Genomic DNA, 19,013 nt, shown 5'->3' with positions numbered 1-19,013 from the left:
TATTCGGTCTCGCACTCTCGCGCACGCCGGTTGACCTACTTGGGACCTGCGTACAGGTCCGGTGTGTGTGTGTGTGTGTGTACGTGCGTGTCAGCTTTTCGGCCGACAACGCTGTGTATGGTTTTCTCACCTTTTCCTCGCGTTTTTCCAAATGTTCGTTCGTTAAATTCTTCAACTTTCCAGTCCCCCAAACGATCGGCTTAGTTTCACCGTGGCTCGCGATGCGGGTCGATGTCGCGCGTAGACACCTCCGGGTGTCCTTATTAGAAAGAGTTTCACTTGGGACAAGAGTTTCGAAACGGTCACGACATGAGCAAAGGCGATAGGCCAGTCCTACGCGATTTCGGTTGTTCTCGTATTAAATCTAAATTTCCACTCTGGTCTATCTACCGACTTCTGAGACATCCTTTACATGATTTCCGAGTAGTTCTACTTGTGAATCACTGGACACCAGAATCACACTGACTTTTTTCGTACACTATCGATAATAAATCGCACCCATGATTAGAACCCGATGTGTAGCACAGAATTAACACCTCGCAGATGGGACATCAAACTTTCTAGCGACTTGGATTACGGTAAAATTTCTCTGTTCCTACGACAGGATTCTCGCGACAATACCTCGCTGGTCGAACGGATTCGGGGCCCGATCGAACCGGTACGCCAGAAGGAAGGAATAAACTCGGATGAGAAACGAAAACCTTCAAGGCTCGCGATCGAATTTCGTTCGAGGTTCGTGCTTCACGGTCGTTCACACGGGACTGGCTCACCACGATGAGGACGGTCATACACGGTTTCTCCCACTTTAACTATGCCATGGTGCACTATACACTACGATTCTCTGCGAGGTGGTTATACGTCACGTCTTCGTGGCTCGCTTTCCACCATGCTGAGGCTCTACCGTCGTCCGACTCGACTCTCCTGTTTCTCCCCTCTCTTCCTCAAAATTTCTCTCCCTGTCTCTTTTCCTCTCTTTTCATCTCTCCTACCCGACGAACTCGTTCCTCCTTGTCCATGTCTGCTTCAAGTCCGTTTTGACTGGCAAAGCTTTACCTCGACCTACCTTTCGGGATTCTCCGATCACTTCCCAAACTTCTTTTTCGTCCCGTTTGTGACACAGTAATAGTAGCTGTTGCTGCTTCGTGGCTCGCCATTTCTCTCTGTCCGACCTGCAGTTTCTACAGCGAAGCGTGTCCACCTGTGCCATCGTTGTAGCCGCGCACGGTATCCATCGGTACGCTCCGCTTACTGTTTTTTTTCCCTTCGTTTTCCGAGGCTTCCTGTCGCGAAAGGGAAACGGATTTTTCCACGGTGGAAATCACGGACAACGGATTTTTCCACGATTGGCTTGGTGGATATGCGGGTAATTGTGCAAAAGTACTCGTACGAAAGCGCGTGCACGATGCAGGTTAACGGGATTCTAGGGGCAGAACGCGCAAGCATCGGGAATTGATCGACTCCAAATCTCACTGACCCTCTTGGTAATGTTGGAAATTTAAAATGACCATAACTTGGTTGTTACTTTTACAAGGATCTAAGGATCAACCCAGACCCTGGAGAACATACTCAGTGTTCTTGTGGAAAACGTTCGTTGGATCTTCTTTAGGTTTGCTTTTGATCCTTAGTACAGTCATGAACCCTTGTTTTGTTTCATCCTGTACATTTGTTCCTTGTCGCTGCATTCCCTGAATTTCTAGAACTCATTGTATTCCAATGTTAACACGGATGGTGTACCCTATTGAAAGGTCTTCGTTCGAAAAAGCGTAGGAAAATCAGGAAAGAACTATTACCATCGATTTAATGAGAGAGTAGTTGGCTGATTAAAGTTCAACCGGTATTAGTCTCGCGGAAAAAGGAGTTTCGCTGGAACGTCTCGATCGTTCGTTCATGGCCTCTGTGTGTAATGTTCCCGCGTAGTTACCCAGCTCCCCTCGACCCTTCATTTTCTACTTCTCTTCCTACTTCTTGTTTCTCTGTATGGTAAAACCAGGCTGGAATGCGCGGGACTTGCTGCCCTCCCTCCGATTGATCGGGCAGCATTGATCTTCGGAACGATGCCCCTGGAGGGTTGCATCGTGATCTTACTGCACGCTGAAATAAATCGACTATGCTACCTTATTCGTTACTGAAAAACGAATGATAAATCTCGAGCCTGGATCTGTTCGTCACAGATCTGAATTGTTCCTCCGACCTGTTTCAATGAATTTTTTCAAGGTTTCGATTAGAATTCCGCCGAGGGTGTAATTTCGAGGGGGGCAAACTCTCTGTTTACCCATTGACCTCACGTAACACGGGCGCACCTTTTTTCTAGTCGCTCAAAGTTTGTGAGACACACGAGGCTTGTCCGCGTTGCAACACACGCCGCGTGGAGAATTAAAATTGCATTTCTGTGTATAACGGAGCAGCCCCCCTTGGGCAAGTGTCCATGAAATTACTCGGTCAAGCAACTCATCCGGGATGGGAATAATAGAATGAAAATCGTCTCATTATCCCGATCGGATCGTGGAACAGAATATATTATAATTTAAATCAATTTACCGTACTTCGACGTAACCCGTTTAAATCATTCATTGTTCAGCCTTTCGTACAATATCCGCTGAATCTAACTAGAAACTGAAACTAGGCGTCACGATTAATTGTCACAGACGGTTTACTAATCACGAAGCCACGAAAAATCGAGAAGTACCTGAACAGTACAGAACAGGTGCGAATACGACGTGATCCGCCATTGGGAAGGTAGTTGATTCAGTGTTCCCTGCACCGGAAAGACAGATTTCTGCTGTCGGTAAGCCGACTTCCGACATCCCGCAGTCGATAGCTCGATAATTCCAAGTACATTTTTAAATTCCTGCGCAATGTTCCATTCAAACACAATTTATACGATGCATCGATACATCGATTAGACACAAAAGACACTTTTTAATTGGCCAAGTTTATAACCTGACTATATATAATTTTTTTGTTGAAAATCAGCGATTTAATTTCAAAATTTAACCAAAGGCAAGATTCGGGTAAGAGGATCCACCGGGTAGTTTGTCAGACGCGTTCAATGGCCTTGAGAAACCACTTGATTTTATTCGGACTACCAGTAGATTCATTCCATCCGCGTTTTCCTATGCGACACACGGCCAGACTACACCCGTAGGTAGGATATATATTCTCTATTTTCATTCCAAGCCCAGGCCGAACAATGGGGGATCTAAATTGGGCAAAAACCAGTCTGCCCGTCTAGTTTGGCGAGGAAGGCGTTCCCTGTGCCGCTGCGTGGAACAACGTCGGCCAACCAAAAGGGTCCGACAATAAGGCCCCGTCGACTTAGCCGGCAGCAGCCAGTGCCCGAAATCGATCGAGATGACCCCTCCGTCTCTTTCGGTTGCATACGCTACGCGGGGCCCCATGCGAATGGCCGCGCGTGAGTCCCCGGGTGAAAGTGGTAATTAACGACGCGCACCGAAGGAATGTCCCATTCCTCTTGTCGTTCCAAGAAGGGGGTGGGAAGGGGACCGTGTGTCGCGAGTGGTTCATCGTACTCTCGACCGGTTATGACACCGCTCGCTTTTTATTTATTCACCGTTTCTTTATCGCAGAACGATCCCACCGGGGTCGCTTTCCCGTTTCTGCCCTTTTTCTTTCAGGCCCGACAACGACCAAATCCGATTCGATCGGTATCAAGATCGATGAAACAAAAATTGCGAACGATTCCCTCCAGCTATCCGTATCTTTCACTGTGTTTTATCATTGTAGTTGAACACTTAAAGAGGATCTATCAGTTTTTTTGCTGGTCAGATTCGCTGAATCCAGCGTTTCAATGCGTCCAGTCGTTTGATACGTACGGCTGTGTTTTATTCGACAGATTGATGGGCGGTTATGACGGCAGTCTTAAAGGGTAGGATTATTTTTAGCGGTACGAGGGCCCTCACGACAGGGTCAATACGCGCGCGGTGTTGCAACGCGGACGATAAGATGCACATTTCCGTGGGCACATTCTGTGGTGCTCGTGGATCGTACAATCGGTTCATTGTGTTGCTCCTTCTCTCTCTTTCTCTTTGTGCTTTAAAATACTGTACGGGCCTCTGTGGGGTTTTGCCAGGTGCCACGCGGTTTCCAGGTGGCTGACTTTGAATTTTAAGATCGATGTAAAGTATTTGGTGTGCAAATTGCTGGCTTTCTTTTCATTGATTTTTTGTTTACTTATAAAAAACGGAAATACAGTCTAATCTTGAAAATATTCCCCATCACTTTTTGCTAGAACTATAGGTATTCAAATAGTACGAGGATTAGAATTATTCGATTATTCGTAACAGTCCTACTTTCTACACATTTACGCCATTTCTGGGACAGTTGACGAATCAACCCTCCAAAAAATGATTAATGAATTAATTTATACACCTAATATATACAACGATAATCTTTTATATGTTCAAGGGATCGATAAACGTACCGTTCCTTTCTGTATTTACAGTCTGATTACAGTCTTTATACAATTCTTGCCTATAATTGCCAATAATTCTTGAATAAATAAAGTCAGGCTGATATAATTGCCAATAAAGTACAGGTTCCTCGATGGTTTTCCCAAAACGTGGCCAAACAGCCATAATGCCAGCAATAATCCGACCGGCTGCCCAGCGAAACAAAACCATAACCACCCCCCCTAGTCTGTGTATCGAATTCTCATTGTACGACGCATAACGGAACCCAATTGTTTTCCTCTTCGGGAACGTCGTCGTATTTTCTTTCGCGAAACGTCTCCGTTCGTCGCCTCACCCAACTCTGCCCGTCCACGTTAACAACCGTATCGTAAACCCTATTCCTTTTTTCCGTGCTCGGTCAGATTTTCCCTGCAATAATCCAGCAGGTTCGGGATGAGTAGTTTGCCAATGGTGATAATCTATTCTATTCCGTTCGTGGAAAGACATTGCTTGTATTTTGAATCACGTTTTCCCGCTTACTCACCGGCCAACATTAGCAAACAACATTGATTCGGCCCACGGAACGATGACTGGCGGCAGAGTCGGGCATAATTTTATTCGGATAATATCGATTCATTCAAAAAGAAGTATATTCTATTATACAAATTGAAATTTCCACGTATAGACGATTAAAAATAACGTAATACTTTCTTTTCTATCTCTTATTCGTGGCAGGATCGATACCTCGACGCTGATATTCCTGGAATCTGAATACTTTCAAAAAGTCTGAATTCAATCGATCGATTCGTGGATCCCATTGAAAAAAGGGTGACAATTCGTTTTTCGGGTGTCATACTGCAGGCTACTTTTCGTTGTGACGAGAAATAATACAATAACCAGCGACTGGCATGGAAATACAGCTCATAATCGTTACTTGCCATCTTAGTCACACGCAGATGCGCAAAATGATTTTCTTTGCTCTCCCCTCTCTGTATTCTCACGCGTCAGTGACGTGTCTCGGTTGATCGAGACGGCGAACTTCTCCTTTGGGTCAAAAGAAAAAGATCTCCGAGCCCGAACCAGCGGAACACGTGTGTGATCTACGAAAACTCCGAGCCAAGCGAACCGGTGGCAAGGAAATCCGTGTCGACGAAATTACGAGCGCTATGCAATTTCAATCGGATCTTCTAATCCGTCACGAAAAAGGAGTACGTAATGGCAAGGAGAGGGACTGTGGCGGTGCTCTTGATTCTAGAATTCGAATCACGTGTGTACGGTGCGTCGAAGAAAAACGGGTACGAAGCATGGAACACGTACACATTTAATCGGTGCATCGTGGAAAAATAAATTTTGTCAGAATTCAGGAGACGGTCAAGGGTATATTTACCAGAAATCGGTATATGGAAATCTCAAACTTTCGATCGAGCACAGTAAAAATTCGACAAGATCGACCCTTCGACCTATTACACCAAGCATTTTCTCCTATTATCTTCCCATCGGCATTTGAAACGGTATTTCGACCACGTTTAGATCCCGTTATCACGATCAAAGTACCCATTCGACGCAACAATACAATCGCCCAGTTATGTTTTGTTTTAGACAAGAACATAAAAAATTGTGAAAGGAAATCTAAAAATGGGTATCTGGGTACCCGGTTGCCTACACAAGGGTTAAATAGGAAAAGCAAATTATTATTTTATCATGAAACATTGTAATTTTCAACGTTAATTTCCACGAAGTACTTTTCATTCGAGAAACTCTTCGCCCAGATAATGAATTCGCCCATCGTTGTCCGGTGCTTGGCTCCGGAAATTCGAGTCGGAAGAGGGAAGGGTAGCAGTCGTTGCTCGCCCTACGAAGGGCTCCGACAATAATGATCCCGGCCCTGGCCTGGAGACTTCTCCCGACCCATTCCATTCCGTGAACCCCGTCGTCTATGGCCGTACATCGGCCGCCGGAGGAAGCATTCCATTCATGTTTCGGGACGCGAAGCGGACGCTTGATCGGAGAGAAACGGTGGAGAGAAAGAGCCGGATAACCCGGGACTCCTCGACGAAGTCTAGTCGCTGCTTGGCGCCACCGTCAGGAACAACGACCTGTCGATATGCAGCAGTCGCGATGACAATCGGCGTGTTGTTAAACGCGAGAAAACGATCGAGCCACGTGCTGGTTAATCGGTAGTTTACCATCTGATTAATTAACGTCTGATTAAATCGTACACAGTGCATCGGGAAGTGTCGAATCCTCGGTTATATATTTGGAGAATGTACGATTAATCAGGATTGTTCATGGACGAGTGGAGAATGTCGATCCTGTTCGTGAGTATCCAGTCCAAAAAAAATTTTCTTCCTGGATATGCAGGTCTTCTGATTTCGTAAATTCCATGGGGTTTCTATCTTTCGGTTCCTTTTCCATCTCGTTTGCTCTCCAACTCTTTCTTGCTATCCTTTCTCTGGAAGTGGCAGCATATAAGTAAAGTACATACACGCTCGAAACGAATGAGACGAACTTTACGATCACGTGAATGTTGAAATAACGGAACGCCTGTTTCGTGAGTCGTCGCGGTTCTCGTAAAACAGGTAGATGGTTTATCTAGCCGCTAGGTCGTTGTCAAGTGTGTGGATGACGGATGTCGTAGCATTCAACGATCGTGTGACAATAATTCCCCGAACCTCGACAACTCATCCGGAGAAGACTCTCCGCACGTGATGCATCGGTAATAGGATTAATAAGAGGATCGCCGCGTGATTCATGGTCTTCCCTCGAGTGCTGGTATTATTGGATTCCGAGTGGCAGAATTGAGTGCAACATTTTAAAAAATTTTTGAAGAGGTTTATTCGATTACAGAGTGTCATAAGAGTCCAATTACAAGCTAAACATTTCGTAGTGCCATCGTGTCGATTTAATTAGGTCTGACCTGTGTCTGAAATTGCATAAGATCTACTATTGCTCGGTGGTAGGGATTTTTATGGGCCTTAATACAAGATGAGTAAATAGGTGGACTTTAAAATAAGGGTAACCAAGTTGTTCAGGACAGACTAGCGCGATTGCAATTATTCACAGAATGAATCAAACTCAATAAGTACCTAGGTTGCTCATCCAACATTATTACATACTACAAGGAACGGTGACGCGGTTCCCGGAACGTCCAGCGTAATTCATAAGTCATCGTCATGATAGCTTCCCAGGGAAGCGATATAAAGCCTTGTAGAGGAGGTGGTTCTGTCAGTGGGCACTTTCGAGGGATTTTCCTCTTCCATATCGGGGGCGGCACATCCTGGCAACGAGCATCGGGTCGGTCGCGTCTCTCCAACCAAAAACTCCACACGCTTCTCTATTCCTCCCTCTCTCCTTGTGTATACGGATACGCGGGCGAGAGAGGTAGCAGGATAGCCGCGTGTTGGGTGGAAGGGCCAGTGGCAGCTGTCGGTAGCGGCGAACACACGGGCTCTCTCGATTCACAAGTCCCCCTCGAGAAAGAGAGCTGCTCGATCGTGTCGGGGGCCTGTACACACTTCTTCGAGGGCTCGGGAACGACTGACTGCTGTTCCTCTGGCCCGTATGCGTGTCTCGTCGGCCGTGTCAGTACTTTTCAGGTCGGTCCACAGTGCAGTGCTGCTTCGCTTGCCATCGTGTCTTGACTGGGCACGGGGTTCGGCTACGGCTGCACGACGACGATTCGTCGAGTCGCCGTTGGGTTACGCTCGCGAGTGGTCGACCCGTTGTTGTGTTCTCGTGCGCGACTTCGTCGCTATCGGGGCTACCCAGTGTGTGTATATACGGGTATATCCTACTCGTACATAGGTATATCTTGTACTCGTGTAAACCCCCTGCGCTGGCAGAAACAACGAGACGACGTCGATCGCGTACGCGCCTCCTTGGGCCCACTGGAGAGGACGTCTGTGTTCGTTTAATACCACTTCCGGCACGTGGAGCCTACCCAAGCAATTTCTTGTTTTTGTTCCCTGGCGCATTCGTCTGGGCTCTCTCTGTGTCTGTCTGTCTGTCTGCCTCCGTTTGGCCATCCCGTCGCTCCGAACTTCTCTCGTGGGAGGTCAGCACCTAGCCGGCTGGGTAAGTGAACAGAGACCACCGGTCCATCCGCCTCTGGACGAACCAATCTGTACACCTCTCGGACGAATCCTCGACAAGGACGCAACGCGTATTTACCTTTTTGGAGAGACGACGCGCGGGGACTCGCACGGAAAACTACACAATTTTCCCGCTACGCACGATCATCATCGTTATATGTAGACACGCGCCCACACTTGTTGCTCGTTTTTTCCCCTCTGTGGAACCGTGTGCTGGAAAAATAAAATAATTCCGCAGTCGATGACGATTTTTTGGTGAGAATCTCGGGGGATTCTTTTTTCAGGCGCTTAAATTTGGTACGTGAAATTTCGAGTGATAGAAAAACAGCACTAGGCGATGAAGATTTAGCAAGATCAGCCCTGTTGTTTTCTTCGCGATAGAACCCGTTTATCCGAATTATTTTAACCCCCCTTTGTTCCCTCGGGACTTTTCATCGTGAGAACGCTGGGATCACGTAACGGTGGCGTGTATCAGCGGAACGTGAGAACGTGGAATGTGGCGGCACGTGAAGATAAGACAAGAAGTGAACCACTCACCGGCGGGGGGGGGGCCCCCCCCCGCCATACCACCTCTTGAGGACGAAACCGCGTGCGTAGGAAACGTCGTCGGACGACCACGTGGAGTCCCCGTTGCACGCGATTCCGCGAAGTCGAATAGAAACTGTTCACCCAGACTCCGGGCGTTTATGCAAATTCGCAATTTCAGATACCAATAATAACTAAAACGGTGCAGAATTTGTAATTCTGTCCTGGAGGCTTTACAACGTTAATGATAATAGATTGATAGTATCAAAGTTGATTCAAACTTTTAATAGTTTCGAAAGTCTGTCATGTTTATCGATCTGATAGAATTGGATATACCTTTATCGTTGGTAATTCTAGTGTTGAAGTAGGAGGAAAATATTATTCTATAAAGAGATAATGAAGAATGTATACCGATTTCGTAACTTTTATTACATTGTAACAAAGTAATGGGTTACTGTTCCATCGGGAACTCTGGTTCCATACTTTTGCCCGTCGGTGTATGCGTTATACACGGCAGTAACGTGTTACCGTAGAAGAGAATCGAACATCTCCAATTCGGTGTGATATTGAAAACCCATGAACCATCGACATTTTGACATGTCGCGGCGTCTGTCCACCCGAAACTTCCGAATGGCCATGCGTGGAAACGCGACTGCGGCCAGTCGATTAGTCATCGCGAAAAACAGATAAATCAATAATTGTGCCGGTGTTCCAGTCGCCCGCGCGTTTCTGCGGGTCGGGTGTATTCGGTCGAGCGGTTTTTCCAGGGTAAATGTGTCTCATACAATTCTCCATTCATCGCGAAATACGAAATTCCCCCGTGGGGAGGATCGATCGTGTTCTTGTCCACGTAATTTTTCGTGTGTGTGTCCGTTCGTTGCACGGCGACTAACACACGCTGCCGGTCTCTCCGTGCGGTTGTTACACAGTACGAACGTGACCAGTGAATGGGGAGGGTCGAGAGAGCATATAAGTGTTCCCCGTCGTGTGAAAGACCCCGACCAGATAGATAGTAGTGTCAACCCCATGAATAATCCGAAACCTTACTGGCGCCTTCGTGTTTACTTTCCTCGTCTATGCGCGTCGCGTTTCCCGTACGACCGTGGTGGGGCATCGGAGCATTCTTTGGCCCAACAGCTTACATACTACATCGCTTCCTGCCCTACGTCTAATTTCCAATTCTTCGATTATTCAGAGGACACCACAGGTATTTCCAGGCTCGTACCACGAAATTATTCTACCGATTAACGTTCACCGATCGAGTTATACAGGGTGATACAAGAATAGGGTTCATAACTTTTAGGGTAGACAGTACTCGCCAAGTGATGAAGAAAAAGTCTCGATAAACATGGGTCGAAAGATTCATAGTTTCAAAGTTATAAACCATTTTTCGTTTGGTTACCTTATCATTGTTTCTTTTTCCGATTACAGCTGGTTTTTTACAATTGTCTTCGTTGTTTCTATACGGTAGAGATAGCTCCCGAAGCAAAATAGTCACTCTGTTTAACCGAAACAAAAAATTGTTTATAAGTCTGAATATATTAATTTGTCGACCTATGTTTATTAGGATTTTTTCTTCGTCATTTCGCGAGTATTATCTACCCTAGAAGTTATGAATCCTTTTTTTGTATCACCCTGTATATTACGCTTTCGTCGGTGTATTTATTCACATATTACCGCTTCGGTCTACTGTAGACTGTATATTGTTGCAATAGAGACGTATTGTTGTTATTATTGTTATAGTTTTGCTTGATAAGTGGCAATCTCGTTCGGAAGAATCAGTCCCATTCATACCAACTGGGTTGCAACGCATCCCGATTTAACGGCCACGATTAAGTGGCAATCCGCCGTGACGTGTGATTGACGTGCGAGAATCTTTATCGCTCTCCGTGCTACAGTAATTCGTCAACAATCGAACACGTGTAACATCACGGAAGATACGAAACCGAACAACGCGGTTGTTGTGCAATCGAAACGGTTACCAGCTTGAACGTTAGAAACATCATCGATGTTACGTTTTTACCGATAAAAGAACAGGGCTCGTCGTAACAACCATTCGCTCGACTTTCCACGAATATTAACCCTCTTAGTACTTCACAATTTTTCTGTGTACCATCTACAAATACTTTGGAGAATTATACATTTCTGAAGGTATTTATTAAAATTAACACATTTATTCTAAATATAAAGATAACGTTACACCTCTTTTGTATTTTTTATTTTACATCGAAAATGTGGAAAGTATTCGTCAGTTTCTGTATCAGAATTTATAATTCGTATTGCATATGAAAACCGAAATATCGTTGGTATTTGTGGCAAAGACCGTGGAGCCGATCTTTTAATTTTTGGATACTAAAAGGGTTAAGATCAAAGTTGCACTATCGGATCCCAGGCTGCGCGTTATCGTGGATCTATGTAGTCGTTGAAACCTCCCAATGCTGTCTTTCGTTATCGTTCCCATGGGCTCCGATTTTCCTTTTTTTTTTTTTCAATTCTCAGAAAACTTGTTCACGTTTGCGTTCCATTCTCCCCCCCTCGACACGAAGTTCAAGGCTGTAGTTTCACCTTTCCCTTCGTGGAATATATTTCCCAGACACGGAGGACGCCGGCATATTTATTCCGTTAAAATGGTACTTTAGAGGCACGCGATCCTTCCGAGAAGGTGGTCTCGAGATAGTGTTACATGGGAACGCGGTACACAAAGTTAGCTTCGTTTCGTGAAACCCGCCAGAATGAAGTACGTATAGATCTCGTTCAAGTAGAGTGTATTTTAGTTCGCGATAGTTTCAAATGATGTAACGCATGTCTTCTCCGTCCGTTCACTTTTTCACCCGAAGTTATCACAAAAGGAAGTTGATAAAAAGAAGTTAATCAAGAACCGACCGTGTCTGGCTTCCTCTTCGAGGATGACGTGTTTCGAGGATATTTATGGAACTGAAAATATCTTGAGTTCTTCAAAACGTCTTCAAAAAAGGGAAAAAACCCATCGATTCGAAAAAGGTCTCGTGCGATAAAAGATCTTCCGGTAGGAAAAACTCAACGATGGAGAATGCACGGTCGAACGATAAACGTTATAAATCTCTGGGCGATAACATCGCTTACTTTATTACACCCTGTTGGTCTATGTAAACATTACGAAACCGTGTGCTTCGCCTTTTCAACGGCCTCCCCCTCCTTTTCACGACAATTTTCATCATTCGTGACGTGTGTTACCGACAAAAACTAAGTCTTCGTATTTCTCTTCACGCAACCCGGCATTATCGTCAACTCCTTCATGCAGCTTTGTTGTGTCGACGTTTGGTCACCGTGTGTACACACAGACAAATTGTTTTCCTTCGCGATCAGATACTTCCGTTGTTATCGAACAGCCCAAATAGATATCACGTTCGTACAGTTCGTCGAGAAACTTTCATGACATCTTAAGGTGAACCTTCTTAGATTTTGCCTCACGAAAAATTTCTCCAGAAACAATCTCATTCGATAATTCAGGACGATAAAGGTGAATTCTTCTTGCTCAAGGAAAAAAATTTCTTCGTTGATCCAGATAGCACGATTTTCGACCGGGGCCCCATAGGCGGTCGACACTTTGGCCGAGGAAGACAAAGGCCAAGAACCCCGGTTAAGGCTTGTACAAGAGCCAGGTTGTTGCGTTTACAAGATGTTCTGGAAAGACGACGATGAGGCAGCGCTATTATACGAGCGCAGGTGTTGGTGCAGATGTCGCATAGCAGACGGTGCAACAGGATCGCGCGTAAATTTTAATGAAACTCCTCCTGTAGTCGTCTATATGCCGTTCACCACAAGTGTGTCCCCTCTCCCAGCATATCCATATACACATGATCCCGATTATTGTTTCCATGATATCACAGACATCTTAATAAAACCTTATCCGAATTTTATTATTTACATATTGATAATTGCTCGAATCGAGTCTCGCCTTTCCCAACCTTCTCGATCACCTTCGCGCGATTCTTCGTGTTTGATAAAACACAGGTGTAACTCGGAAATAAGACACACCCCCTGTGTCATATTTAACAAGTTCTTGGAAATTGTTTACCCGCGGGGCAATTCGGCAGAAAGATAGCGAGTGGTGTCTTTTCGTTCCAGGTAGAAGTCGAAATGTTGTGATGGCTGGAACGTCGCGACGTCCGAGCTCCGAGCTCGGACCTGACCTGTCATCCCCGACACCGCCGAAGAAGTCCAAGTTCGTCGATCAGGCCTCGATCGAGGGAACTTCTGAAAGGGAGCACGAGCTGACCAACGAGGAATTCGAGACCGTCGAGAAATTAGCCAGTTCCGTGGCAGCATCGTTATCCGAGAAGACTATAGAGCTGATACCGTCTGGGATCAGTCCGTTCGAGATCAGCGAGGAATTGTTGGACGGCACGAAACAATTGATCCAAACGAACCTGGAAGGACCGGCTAAGGTCACGCCTGGTTCGTCGAAGGAGGGACACTTCAGCAGCTTCGAAACGATCGTACAGATGAAGTACGGCCAGCAGGATCACTCTGGTTGTTCCAGCAGAAAATCGGAGACCGATAGCGAGGTGCAGATTCAAACCTCGCTGCTGGGCGAGGATGCATTCTATCAGGAACTTTCTCTCATAGGCAACGGCGCTTATGGTACTGTTTACAAAGCCAAGGACTTGAACACTGGCCAGGTTGTCGCATTGAAGAAAGTCCGGGTACCTTTGACGGCTGATGGACTTCCCACATCTACGTTGAGAGAAATCGCTACGTTGAAGCAACTCGAGAGATTCGAACATCCTCACATTGTAACATACTTTGTTCGCTAGATATTGTTTTATAGTACATCGATTATTATTCTGATATTTTGTCCCGTGGGTATAGGTACGATTGCTGGACGTTTGCCAAGGGAATTACCTGCATTTGCCCTCCGCTGACGGACGATCGGAGAGGCTGGATCGTGGGCTCACCTTGTGGCTGGTGTTCGAGCACGTGGAAAGGGATCTCGCGTCCTACATGTCCTCGTGTCCGCGGCCAGGTATCCCCCCACAACTGGTAAAGCAGATGTCGAAGGAGATACTTAGGGGTGTCGAATTTTTACACAGTCATAGGATCATACACAGGGACTTGAAACCACAGAATCTGTTGGTGTCCAGGGAGGGTAGAATAAAGATTGCTGATTTCGGGCTGGCAAAGACGTACGACTTTGAAATGAGATTGACTTCCGTGGTGAGTTCTCTAGCATCGTGTTTCCCCTTTAATGTTCGATCCAAGGGAAGGTGTAGGTATTATTCTGAAATGGGTATTTTTGTTAGGTTGTGACACAATGGTACCGCGCACCTGAAGTACTTCTAGGCTGCTCCTATGCGACCCCCGTTGATATCTGGTCCGTGGGGTGCATACTAGCGGAATTGAGTCGTTTGGAACCCCTGTTCCCGGGTACAAGCGAGGGCGACCAACTCGATAGGATTTTTCAGTAAGTCAGTCAAGACTGTCGTTCGTGATTCGATAGAGAACGAGTTTCAGGTAAATACGTATGTTTTTTATTACAATTGTTTTGCAGAGTAATAGGAACACCATCGCAGGACGAGTGGCCTGAGAACGTGTCCCTGAGCTGGACAGCGTTCCCTTACAGGCAACCGAAACCTTTAGCAGCAATAATACCTGATCTCAACGAGGACGGACTAGATCTAATTAAAAATCTGCTCATGTTCGATCCCCATATTCGATTGACTGCGGCTCAAGCTCTTAGACACAGGTATTTCATCGAAGACGACTCGTGATGATTAATTTTCTCGTTACATTTATTACTTGTCGAATGCAAGCCGACATTACGGTATCCAAAACGATATAATTATTTTCTTTTTCTTTCTTAACAAGATCTGTTACGAGTATAACAGTACGAATCTTCGAAACCAGTCACGACTCGTCTGTATTCTGTTCTCATTTAGAAATTATAATTGCAAAACACTTTGGTTTGCCGTCTATATGACTATCATCATATTTAATTCATACGAGCATCATCATAATTTAATTGTATTTAGTCGTTATCCCACGGTGAAGAACAATGCTTCCCCTCGATCTACCCGGAGGATCCGTAAATTTTTTCGATCGTTAGTGTATTTAGTGGTAAGCGTTATTGGTACGTTATTTATTTAGATGTAAGTAGTAGTTCAGTACGTCTTGTTTCTGCGAAATCGATAATTTTCATTCCTTTGGCCTGGTTGATTTTCACAGCAACTTGTTCTGAAGTACTTCTCGACCACACAGAACACGTAATACAATCCAATCCATGAATGTGCACCGAATATGAAAAAACGAATTTTATACGTCTTGCTCATACCTTAGTGAAATTTTCACTATATTAAGTATATAATCGTAAAATTCTCGTACTTTGTACATATATACCTGTTTAGAGTGAACACTGGTATTGTAAACAACGAGGTTGCAAACCCATATTATGGGTCTATAGTCATGAAAGGGTTAAACGGTTGTGTGCCTTTCAGAGTCGCTGAAACATTCGAATCCCCTATGCCTTAATTTTCGATGTAATTAAATTTAACGGTAAGCGTACTATTAAGTAGCGTTATTCTCGTAAGACTGGGGCCTCTTTAGACCCGTTAGATCCGTCGGAGAGATGTCTAGAATCTTCCGCGTAAGAAACCAGAAAGTACACTGCCATATTGTATGTAAAGGAAACGATTGATAACGTTTAGTAATGTAACGTTATCTGTATAAACTTTTTTGGACACAATATTTATATACACCTCGAATACGCAGTTTCTAAGAAAATGTGGAAGACCATGAAAAAGACTGTACAACAAAATAAAGATTTTTATAGTTTTCTATATCAAAACCGTTCTGCGAGAGAGGCTTTCATTTGCACGCCGTTTAAAAGGCCCGCCAATTTCGCCTCGGCGCCATTGTGCCCTGTACATTGTACTCTCGTAATCGCGGAATTTAATCAGCTAATAACTGCACAATATTAAGTCGTCGACCTTATAGTCCTGAGGATTTCGGGGAGACTCGAAATGAAGCTCCTTCTGAACCTTGCTTTAAATTCGTCCAGAACAGTGTCACATTTGAAGGGTAGTCTGCTAAATCACACTCCATGCTGGAGAAAGATGGCGACCGAAGTGGAGAAGGCTCAGACTGCTACTCCTGGTGGTGATACCATTTTCGGGAAAATACTGCGTAAAGAAATTCCTTGCAATTTCATTTACGAAGATGATCAGGTAAATTGAAAACTTTTACACGAAATGAGACCGTAACCCTTCATTTTCGTCTAAAACACTGTGGTACGTTAACACATGTCTTAACACATTTGTCACGAGGTTATATGCCGGTTTTTCACATTTCAGTTGTTGTTACCTAACCATCATGGAAATATACTTTGTGTACAATAATTAAAGTATACGATTTCGTATTACGGTTCCTACTTTTACGTTTGTTCTAGAATTAATGTTGTTTACATTACATTCAATCCACAGAGTTCAACTGTGAATGTCAATACAAATGTATATAAATTTGTAGGACTTGATTTAAGTTACTTTATCTAATTGAACTGTATTCAGGTTTGTACTGTACTTAGTTTCAGGGGGTCGCGTATGCTATAAGAGCATAAAATCCGCAGTTTTATCGTAATGCTGCATTTCGAGTTCTGATGAATATGTAGATCTCTCAATATCGTCTTATATAAGTTGCTGTTCCATTAATAATACTATTAAGTTACGATGCACTGCTTAGATAACAATTTTTTTTGTTAGTGCGTGGCGTTTAGTGACATCAACGCTCAAGCGCCGGTGCATTTCTTGGTGATCCCACGAAAACCGATTTCTCAACTCTCCAAGACTGAGGACGGGGACGAAGCTCTGCTGGGTCATTTAATGTTAGTCGCCCGTAAAGTGGCGAAACAGCAAGGTCTCGACGACGGTTTTCGTCTGGTCGTCAACGACGGAAAACACGGCGCACAGTCGGTCTTTCATTTGCATTTGCATATCCTCGGTGGTCGTCAATTGCAATGGCCACCTGGTTAAGGAATTTTATGACTATCAATAAAATATCTCACGCAACCGTACTTTCTTGTTACGAAGGATAAATTTTGTGGGTAATAAAGCACTGAAAGAGTCGAGACTATGTGGAATATATATTTATCTTAAGATACAAAACGCACAAAAGTAGACGCAATTTTATAGTACTAAAATCGTCCATCTACTCTTTCTCATATACCTCGTATACAAACTGTATACCGTTTTCTTCTTGTACACCTTGTGGAATGTTGCAATCTCTGAAATCAGTGGAGAACGATTTAAGCAACAAAATCTAGATAATTGTTGAAATTATATGAACTTACTGCTTCAAGACAATGTCATTTGGAATCGACGGGAAGAAAGTATCGCAGTCGTAATGTTTTTTTATTCTCGTTAGATACAACCGATAAAAGTTAGGAGACTCCATTGCAGCCTAAAACCCGAATGTAAAAGTAAGCTGTGAGTAGAAATGCAACATTAATTTGATAAATAATGCACACCTTGTACACAGAACTCCCTCCTATTACCCATATATTCTCAATCTGATCTTTCAGTGGTGGTTGCAAAATAATCTCGAGTGCGTGCGGAATACTTTTGCATACAATTGCTCCATCGTTGTAATTCCTAAATATTATTATTATTTTATTTCTTATGTTAAGTTAAGTTATGATAAAATAATGAACATTACAAAGATTGTGACGATAGGACCATATTTACACGATTTCGTAACGGCCTGTATTTGTTTGGTATACATTCCCATGTCCTCCGTCCCATGAGAACTACGTTCTTCTTGCTTTTATTTTTTGTTTTCGTAGTCATAGATGTGAAAAATTCCATTTCATTCCTGTGTCCGAGCGGAACAAGTTTAGAATGTACAAAGATATTGTCAATTTGTCATACTACATCATAATTAGCTTACTTAAGTTTCCATGGTAAGGCCCCATTTACACCGATACCCATACCCTCACAAGCAGCTGCGATTAAATTCACTTTCAAATGCATTTTTGAAACACGAAGAATGAAAGGTTCGAATCTCGGCACGTGGTCAACAACGAATACTAATTCTGGCACTATCTTTTTCTTGTGTTCACTCGTGAACGTTACTTCCAACGGATCAAGTTCAAATGAGGCAGATGGCAGCACAATTTAACGATGAGTTTCAGTAATACCTAGTAATACCAGTGAGTGGGACTTATTGGGACTCATAAGTGGATGTACCCTCACGAGCAAACTCGGTATCCGCCAGGGAAAAAAGTGGCGTAGGAGAAGGGCCTCCTACTACCGAGTGGTAGGAGACCTTTTCCCTACGTTATTTTTTCCCCTAGTGAAAGCCGAGTTTGCTCGTGAGTGTACATATAAGTATATTAGAGATACTATAATAATTACTATAGGGTCTACAAGTAATATCTAAACCGCACGGTTTCATTGTGTTCTATAGTTAGACCATGTCAAAAATTAGAGGAAAAAACATTCTAATTTTGAAACGACACATGGTACGATAAAGAAGTTGTCATTGCCTGTAAAACAGAGAAGTAGAGGGATTGAAATGTATATCAGGCAAAGGCAGAATGGTGACCTAAAGCTAGTTACTATACGTCTATGTGATACCACAGAAAAGGTGCATATATGAATAGACCTATCATCCGATGCTTATCGTAGCCAAATTTTTGTGAGGTCATATGGGTTCTAGGACCTTATTACCATTTTAGTGTCAATACTCGACGTTACCGATAAAGCATGAACTTTGAGTCCATACAGTGACAGACATTCATATGTATCTACATAGTCGAATTGGCTAGCAACTTCAATGTTTCGCCGTAGATTGCGCCACTGGATTTTTTGTTACATTTTGAATTATATATAAGATATTTTATTATCAACAAACAGCACCAATGATAATTACTATTGCATGAAAGATTACTTTACGGAATGGCAAACATTCTCAGATATGTAGTTGAAACAAATAAGGAGTCGATAAATTCTTGATAGAC

At 44.0% G+C, this 19,013-nt stretch overlaps 3 protein-coding genes across 3 annotated transcripts; 2 read left to right on the top strand and 1 right to left on the bottom strand.

Moving 5' to 3' along the window:
* Positions 1 to 10,173: 10,173 nt before the first annotated feature.
* On the top strand, positions 10,174 to 15,293 carry LOC107185475 (cyclin-dependent kinase 4-like). The gene is made up of 5 exons (XM_015573164.1): positions 10,174 to 10,232; positions 13,133 to 13,800; positions 13,877 to 14,221; positions 14,308 to 14,468; positions 14,556 to 15,293. Exons 2-5 carry the CDS (start codon positions 13,153 to 13,155, stop codon positions 14,773 to 14,775), a joined length of 1,374 nt encoding a protein of 457 aa, XP_015428650.1. The 5' UTR covers positions 10,174 to 10,232; positions 13,133 to 13,152; the 3' UTR covers positions 14,776 to 15,293.
* A 668-nt stretch (positions 15,294 to 15,961) lies between these two features.
* LOC107185476 (histidine triad nucleotide-binding protein 1) lies at positions 15,962 to 17,123 on the top strand. Its single transcript, XM_015573165.1, has 2 exons — positions 15,962 to 16,227; positions 16,759 to 17,123. The coding sequence occupies exons 1-2, from the start codon at positions 16,024 to 16,026 to the stop codon at positions 17,026 to 17,028; spliced, it is 474 nt and encodes a 157-aa protein (XP_015428651.1). The 5' UTR covers positions 15,962 to 16,023; the 3' UTR covers positions 17,029 to 17,123.
* Positions 17,124 to 17,184: 61 nt separating this feature from the next.
* On the bottom strand, positions 17,185 to 18,120 carry LOC107185479 (dihydrofolate reductase). The gene is made up of 5 exons (XM_015573167.1): positions 17,942 to 18,120; positions 17,711 to 17,866; positions 17,523 to 17,646; positions 17,346 to 17,455; positions 17,185 to 17,279 (listed from the first exon to the last, which is right to left on the bottom strand). Exons 1-5 carry the CDS (start codon positions 18,022 to 18,024, stop codon positions 17,204 to 17,206), a joined length of 549 nt encoding a protein of 182 aa, XP_015428653.1. The 5' UTR covers positions 18,025 to 18,120; the 3' UTR covers positions 17,185 to 17,203.
* Positions 18,121 to 19,013: the final 893 nt, after the last annotated feature.

This window comes from Dufourea novaeangliae, unplaced genomic scaffold (genome assembly GCF_001272555.1).
Source record: "Dufourea novaeangliae isolate 0120121106 unplaced genomic scaffold, ASM127255v1 scaffold57, whole genome shotgun sequence".
NCBI classification, from domain to species: Eukaryota; Metazoa; Arthropoda; class Insecta; order Hymenoptera; family Halictidae; genus Dufourea; species Dufourea novaeangliae.
The sequence above is the reverse complement of the archived record's forward strand: the minus strand, read 5'-3'. Positions and strand labels throughout refer to the sequence as shown.

Coding starts and splice junctions, on each gene's coding strand:
- LOC107185475 (XM_015573164.1), top strand. CDS start 13,153: ATGGCTGGAACGTCGCGACGTCCGAGCTCCGAGCTCGGACCTGACCTG. Junction 13,801..13,876: donor GATTCGAACATCCTCACATT/GTAACATACTTT, acceptor CCGTGGGTATAG/GTACGATTGCTGGACGTTTG. Junction 14,222..14,307: donor AAATGAGATTGACTTCCGTG/GTGAGTTCTCTA, acceptor TATTTTTGTTAG/GTTGTGACACAATGGTACCG.
- LOC107185476 (XM_015573165.1), top strand. CDS start 16,024: ATGAAGCTCCTTCTGAACCTTGCTTTAAATTCGTCCAGAACAGTGTCA. Junction 16,228..16,758: donor TCATTTACGAAGATGATCAG/GTAAATTGAAAA, acceptor TTTTTTTGTTAG/TGCGTGGCGTTTAGTGACAT.
- LOC107185479 (XM_015573167.1), bottom strand. CDS start 18,024: ATGCATTTGAAAGTGAATTTAATCGCAGCTGCTTGTGAGGGTATGGGT. Junction 17,867..17,941: donor GCCTTACCATGGAAACTTAA/GTAAGCTAATTA, acceptor GCTCGGACACAG/GAATGAAATGGAATTTTTCA. Junction 17,647..17,710: donor GTCCTATCGTCACAATCTTT/GTAATGTTCATT, acceptor AATAATATTTAG/GAATTACAACGATGGAGCAA.